The 6,586-nt window shown below is 46.7% G+C and overlaps 4 protein-coding genes across 4 annotated transcripts; 2 read left to right on the top strand and 2 right to left on the bottom strand.

Annotated features, from left to right (window-relative positions):
- The first annotated feature begins 156 nt into the window (after positions 1-156).
- On the top strand, positions 157-1,106 carry LOC108129714 (uncharacterized). The gene is made up of 2 exons (XM_017247921.3): positions 157-787; positions 843-1,106. The coding sequence occupies exons 1-2, from the start codon at positions 512-514 to the stop codon at positions 975-977; spliced, it is 411 nt and encodes a 136-aa protein (XP_017103410.2). The 5' UTR covers positions 157-511; the 3' UTR covers positions 978-1,106.
- On the bottom strand, positions 1,027-3,506 carry MED17 (mediator complex subunit 17). Its single transcript, XM_017247919.3, has 4 exons — positions 3,416-3,506; positions 3,102-3,258; positions 1,278-3,030; positions 1,027-1,223 (listed from the first exon to the last, which is right to left on the bottom strand). Exons 2-4 carry the CDS (start codon positions 3,191-3,193, stop codon positions 1,140-1,142), a joined length of 1,929 nt encoding a protein of 642 aa, XP_017103408.2. The 5' UTR covers positions 3,194-3,258; positions 3,416-3,506; the 3' UTR covers positions 1,027-1,139.
- A 39-nt stretch (positions 3,507-3,545) lies between these two features.
- Positions 3,546-4,349, top strand: LOC108130026 (proteasome assembly chaperone 2). Its single transcript, XM_017248375.3, has one exon. The coding sequence runs from the start codon at positions 3,546-3,548 to the stop codon at positions 4,287-4,289; it is 744 nt and encodes a 247-aa protein (XP_017103864.2). The 3' UTR covers positions 4,290-4,349.
- Arp5 (Actin-related protein 5) lies at positions 3,982-6,525 on the bottom strand. Its single transcript, XM_017248374.3, has 2 exons — positions 5,913-6,525; positions 3,982-5,858 (listed from the first exon to the last, which is right to left on the bottom strand). Exons 1-2 carry the CDS (start codon positions 6,411-6,413, stop codon positions 4,404-4,406), a joined length of 1,956 nt encoding a protein of 651 aa, XP_017103863.2. The 5' UTR covers positions 6,414-6,525; the 3' UTR covers positions 3,982-4,403.
- Positions 6,526-6,586: the final 61 nt, after the last annotated feature.

The following is a 6,586-nucleotide window of genomic DNA, read 5'->3' as shown; positions in this document are numbered from 1 at the left end:
TAGTTGCTTTTTTATTTACGGAACTAGGGTAAGGTACTCTTCCCCTTGGTATCTGAAAGGATTAACCTCAGAAATCTGTGTCTGTCGCTATAGAGAATCTCCCATTTTATACATCCAAAAGATTCTGTTCTGTTTTTACCGCTGACATTAATTGAACAATTTGGCAGGCAGCGCGTGTGAGGCCGGCTATCTCGGTTTGATTCTATATACTTCTGGCCGAGAGACAATTGGCCCGGCACACGCACATGGCTAATGAATGGACATATGAACGGACGGTCGTCTGGGCAACCGGTCGCTCGATGTGGCCATACAAATTGAGGGGTTAATTACACGCTGGACAAACGGATACTGACCAGCGTCGTGGCCAGCGGTGCACAAAATCAATACTGGCACAGGAAGATGCACATCCATTGGTATACATTCGTGGCTTGCGGCAGAGATCAGGAAATCGAGTAGAGTTCTTGATCGAGTACATAAATGCGGCAAAGTGGCGTCCTGTTTTCACGCTTGCATGGGCATTATGCGTACGGTGGGTGGCCTTTCCGGCGATGGGCAGCCCCAGGACATACCCATTGCCACGGTAAGCCACTGTCCGATCTATCGACAGGTTCTAGGCGCAGGAACAGGAGCTGGCTCTGCGCCGGCCAAGCGAGTGCCCGTCCTCTTTTCCACCAATCGCGGTCTATATCTGCGCCTCGCTCCACCGCCCGCGGAACACTCAGAGGTGATGTCCCTGCAGCCACGTAGTCAGAACTACAATATTAGCTTCTGTGACTTGGAACGATGGGTGAGTTTAGACATTGAATGGATGAAGAAATTAGTTCCTGATCCGTTTCATGCAGAGCACCAAACGAGCGAATGTGGTTAGCCTGGAGGATACCTTTACGGTAATGCAGCAGAGGAATATGTCGCCGGAACCCTTAAACTACCAGCCCAGGCTATGGAAAAACAATGTGAGCTACAGTTTGATGCACTGAATCCCGAAAAACAACTTCTCATTGTCCAAATAAATTTCTATCGAAGGAAATGTGTATCAAAACAATTTATAAGTATAACTAATTACGACTCTTTGTATTAAATAATTAAACTAGAACGCTTAAATGATTTATAATCTATTGGATGATGAAAGAAGAAAATCTTCAGGCCGAACTGCTGGTCAGTGACGCCATCAAAAACTCCATTTTGTTGAGGAAACTCTTGCCCTCTATCTTGTCGAACCGCACCTGGAAAAAGATTTCAGTTATGATTTAAATTTTTCAAAAAGAAAAAGGTCTTACCTCCTTGAAATTTCCTCCGAGATTTTCCCAAATTTTCTCCGGGACCAGAGGGCTGGGAAAGAAGTCTTGCCGGGGACTTTTCGCAATATATACTTTAACGTCGATCTGTGGATCGCAGCGTATCTGAACGGCAATCATGCGATCACTATTTGGAGAGGCCAACAGGCAGGAACTGGCGTTTCCAAGCGGTTCCACCTTGCCAATGCCCAAGTGATTGCTGTTGGACAGCACCGTCCAAGCCATACACCGTGCCAGGCTTATGAGGCAGGAGATCTGGTGGGAGTTGATCTGGCAGAGAATGAGATCACGCAGTTCTTGTGGCTCGTATGATAGTTTCATGACGCGTCCATCCCGACAGATGCATTTAAGCGATCGCTCCTTGACATGGATCACCAGTGAGGTACGACCGATAGCATCGTATCCGTGCGTTACAATGTTGATCTTAACACACGACATTGTGGGACTGTTCATGGCGTTCCAGTGCGAAACAATTTGTGGATCCTTTACGTCTCTAGCTAGTGTGTCCAGCACGTACTGTGTTCTTTTTCGCATAAAAATATGCTGCGCCTGGGCAATGATTTGCTCCAATATAGTTTGTGTCTTGGTCATCTCTAGCAGCGTTTCCCGATCAGCAGCTGTCGGACCCGCCAGCATACGCTTCTTTGATGGACCGAGAGGGGCACTTGCCGGATGCGGGAAAGGATGGTGAGAGTTTTTATAGTGAACGTCACGCAAAAGTTGGTGCAACGAGTGCTCCAAAACGTGGTCATGATCGTTAATCGGTGCTGGTTGGCTTGAGTCGAAGGTGGTCGAGTGGCAGAGCGATATTATTAATTGTATATTGGGCAGTAAGGTGGCCCTGATCTGGTTTCCAATCACCACATGCGGAATGGGGGCCTGCAGTTGGATAGCCTCGCGCGCCAGTTGGGCAAAGAGTTCTTTGCAGAACAGAACGTTTTGAGCAAACTCCAGGGTCTTTTGCCAAACACCCACCTGCGCCGGTATATTCGGTCCGTGACCCATGAGGTTCACCTGGGCAGTGCATAGATCCTCTTGATCTTTCTGTGTGATTACTTTTATGTAAGCAACGCCCTGTAGTTCAGCTGGAACAATGACGCGTAAGGCAGAACTGGCCTTAATAGGCATTCCATTGTTAGCAGCGGCACCGGATGAGTTGGAGCTGCTGGGGGTGTCATCGTCGGAAGTCTCCTCTGCCTTGGTCACTTCAAAAGTACCACTCATGCCGAATTTTGAGCCAGCCGTCCGGTAACTCAGATCCCCAATTATAGCGTTGGACACCTTTTTCAGGCGCCAGTTCTGACGCAAACGTAGCAATTCTATGTGGAAATCTGAGACATTTCGGCTACGCTGCTCGCTGTGGGCATTTCGCAGACGTTCAGCTCCTCCAAGAAGCACCTGTGCTGCCTGGGATATGGCCTTCTTGCGGCTGTAGACTTGAACTATAGGCTTGGTATCGTCTCCCTCTTCCAAAAGGGGATCTAGCACTAGATACCTTTTGTCCTTGGCAATAGATATGACGTCCGAGAGCACACAGATCTCTGTAAGGGCATCCTTAAGTTTGTTGCGAACAGCGTCCCAAGGCCAGAGGCTCTCTTGAAACTGAGTAGCATCTTTTTCATCTTCTACGGCCGCTGCTGCTGATTTCTCCTCCTTCTTTAGGTCGTCCAGCGACGTCTTACTGAAGTCTATGCGAGCTGCACACTTTGCTAAACTCTCCGACAAAGTGGGCGGCCTAAAACAAAACGCCGGAACGCCCAAACAACTTGTTGATAAAAAGGTGTTTGTATACATTGAAGTACTTACGGTTGGTATAGCTCCGTGCCATCGTAGCCTATCTCACGAATCTGATTCTCACAGGTGGTTTCCACAGATATATTTACGGAATTGGTGGACATTTTCGTTTGGTTTTCCGCCGGAAAACATTTGCAAAAACGCAAACAGAGGTAGTGTTGCAAAATGTCTTAAGTCGATAACGATAAAACAGTATTTGAAATTCGATTGTCAAAGTTTTATATATAAAATATGAAAAAACTAATATTTTTATTATTATTAAAAACTAGTTAAGTATATAAGACTTAAAAGAAGGCAGAAAAATGAAAAATATATAATTATCTTACATTTAAGTCTTGTCAAGGGTAGTCACCTTACATTTATCGAAATCGAACGCACAACTTCACAACCCTGAAACATTACTTTCATATTTTTGACTGTTCATTTCGGATTCAAAAATTCCGATCTCTCAGAAATATGCTGTTTCTGAAAAATAAAAGTACATCTCTGGACGTGTCCGACTACACGGTCATCATTCCCAGCATTTGTGTTGGCAATGCGGCACAGTTGGCTTGTGACCTGTTGATTGCCTCCAAACAGCTCAGCCGTATTGGATCACTGTCTCATCCAGCTCTGATTCCGGTTTTCGGACCCTCTGCCTACCAGCATGAGCCCAACGAAAAGGTATCTTCCTGTGAGCTGTACGAGGGATCGGAGGATAAGCTCCTGGTAGTACAATTCCGTGCTCCTTGGATTGCCCGCCACACGTCCAGCTTCCAGAGTCAGCTAGTGGATCTACTGAAATCTGCTCGTCGTGTGGTTATCCTTAGCGGCAGCTTCGGCTTCGAACGACGCGTAATTGAGGAGTCCCCATGGGCCTACCGTGCCAGCACTTCCTTTAAGGAGGCTCACGCCGCCCAGCTCGGAAACTCGGAGTTGATAAAATGGAAGGAGCACACCGGCGAAGCCATCTACGGCGGTGGCAATGCCCTGCAACTGTTCAAGGCATTCGACGAGCAGCAGGTTCCTGTGATGCTGCTTTTCCGTTACCTTTTGGAGGGTGACAATTCCACAGACGCTTCCCTGATAGTTAAGGAACTAAACGAACTTTGCGAAGATTTCCTCCAGCTTCGTAGCAGTGGCGATGGAAGCTTTAAGCTTACAGTGCCCAAGTCGTGGAACTTGCTCTTTGGCAACGATGTTACAGAACTTCTATTTTAAGCGTGTAATACAAATTTTCGGAAGGTTATAAAATAAAATCTGAAACTTTTGGTGTAGGATTACGAAATTGTAAGACTTTCAATCCTTTCTAATTTATTTAATATGGTTCAGTAGTTACTCCTTTGGCGCAGGATAAAAAATATTACTAGCTTTGTGCTCCTTGAAATACTCGCTACCGTGCTCCTGGTAATCCTTGCGAGTTGTTAGGGTCTGGCTAAAGTTGGATTTCCGCGCTTGGGCACAAGCTCCCAGCCAAGCACTTAGAGAGTGTTCATCAGCCTCGTAGATTGCAAAAGTTGACTGAAATGGTCGCATCTCCAGCAGCTCCTTAGCCAGTCGTTCTTTGAGGCCCTTAAACTGAGCACATCCTCCGGTCAGGTAGACATGATTCACCAGACGCTGTTGCTCGTTGGCAGGGAAAAGCTTCAGCACAAAGGCAATCAGTTCGGCGAGTCCCGCCTCCGAGCTGCCAATCATGCTTGGTTGAAAGAGAATCTCCGGTACGCGTATTTCCTCTATTCCGAAGTGCAGTTGGTAGTTCTCGGCAGCACTTTGGGCTTGTTGATTGGCGTTTCCATCATCGAAATTGGCGTCGTAGTGACTCAAGATTTTTTCACACTCCAGCAACTTTTCATTATCCGCATCAGAGTCACTATCATCATTGTAGCGATTGATCCTCTTGTACACATCCCAGTCGTTGTCGTTCATTCCAAAGCCGTCGTCCTCCTCATCACCATTGGCCTTCCGCCGTTTTTCACTCCGCGCCAAAGTGGAGATGATGCGCATTCTTTCCTGGGCGGCATGGGTGTGTCGCTTGGCTTGTTCAGATTTCTGTTGATGGCGCGCCTGCTTCCGTTGCAAAATTTCTTCGCGCTTGCCGTGAAGTTCGGCTAGCCAATCTGCCTGAGAGACGCCCTCTGGTGGCTTCGGCATCTTGTCCAGCTTTTCTTGCTGTTTACTAGGTCGCGGTGCAGCCTTGGCTCTATCTTGGGCTTTTTTAATTCGGGATTTAATAGTTTCTATTAGTGAATCCAGATCCTCCAAGCTGCCAATTTGTTGCTGTTCTAGAGCCCGCTCAAATTTCTGGATCTTTTTCTGTTCATGTAGCTGCCTTAGTTTGTTGTACACGAACAACTGCTGCTCATCTTCGCGAAGCTTCTCTCGCTCCCGGCGGTTCTTGATTTCCAGAAGACGCAGCGCTAGTTCCCGGCGCTTTTCCTGCTTCTGCTCGGCAGTCAAAAGCGCATTGGTTGCTGTAACCTGGTTATATGGTAGTTGGATTTTCATGATATGTTCATCATAGTAGTCCATGTTAGCCCATTGAACCAGCTCCTCCTTGTAATCAACAGCTATGTGGCAATTTTCGTGGACAAGTTTCTCCATTCGACTTATGGTGATAGCGTTTAGATGGACGGGATATTTCATTTGCATGAGGCGGAAGAGGTAGGTAATAATGTGATAGCCACCGACATTGAGACGACGCACGTGCTCCAGCTGTATTTTGCCATTTAGGACGGGAATGACGTGTGTCGTGCTGTATCCAAAGGAAATTATCAAGGCGTCAGCTACCTAAAAGAATAATACTTAAATCTTGAGCATCAGGAACCTTTGGAATCTGTTCACCTTCTTTCGCTTTTGTTGGTAATGCTCCCAGCTGTACAGGGCATCGATTCCGTAGCTGACCGCTGGAATGCCGTAGCATTCGAAGAGCAGTTCGTTCATATTCTGGCGGCAATAGTTGGGATTAGCCAGAGCCTCCGTTAGTAGAATGGGGTTATGAATGCTATCCTGTCCCTCGAAGCCCATCTTGGTGAAAATATAGTCAAATATCTGTTCCTGGTGATTCCAGTTCGTAATTACATTTCGCTCAAACGGAGACTTCAAGTGGGCGCGTACGGCTTCAATGTTGGTTATATCGTTGCCCACTTGAATCTCAGCGGGTGCTTCACCAGAGCCTGATGCGGCTTCGGTGGACCCTTGCTGGCCAGATTCCTTCTTTCGATCCTTTCGTGGTTTTGTCAAAACATTACGGAAACGAAGCTCCGGCTCCCGTGCATTTGCCCAGCCCACACGACACTCATATGATCCATTGTCGATTACGAGAACTCTGCCAGGAGTTCCCATTTTAGACTTGTTTATTATTGAGTGAAATAAAAACGTTTAACATTAAAGAAATATGGTTCTCTTTTTCTTTTTAGTCCTCTGTTCGTAAACAAACGCCGGGTCCCGGTACATAGGGTTACCTTAAATTGGGGAGAATTAATCGATTTATTAAATAATCGATATTTCTTTTTATC

This window comes from Drosophila bipectinata, chromosome 3R, assembly GCF_030179905.1.
Source record: "Drosophila bipectinata strain 14024-0381.07 chromosome 3R, DbipHiC1v2, whole genome shotgun sequence".
Lineage (NCBI taxonomy): Eukaryota > Metazoa > Arthropoda > Insecta > Diptera > Drosophilidae > Drosophila > Drosophila bipectinata.
The sequence above is the reverse complement of the archived record's forward strand: the minus strand, read 5'-3'. Positions and strand labels throughout refer to the sequence as shown.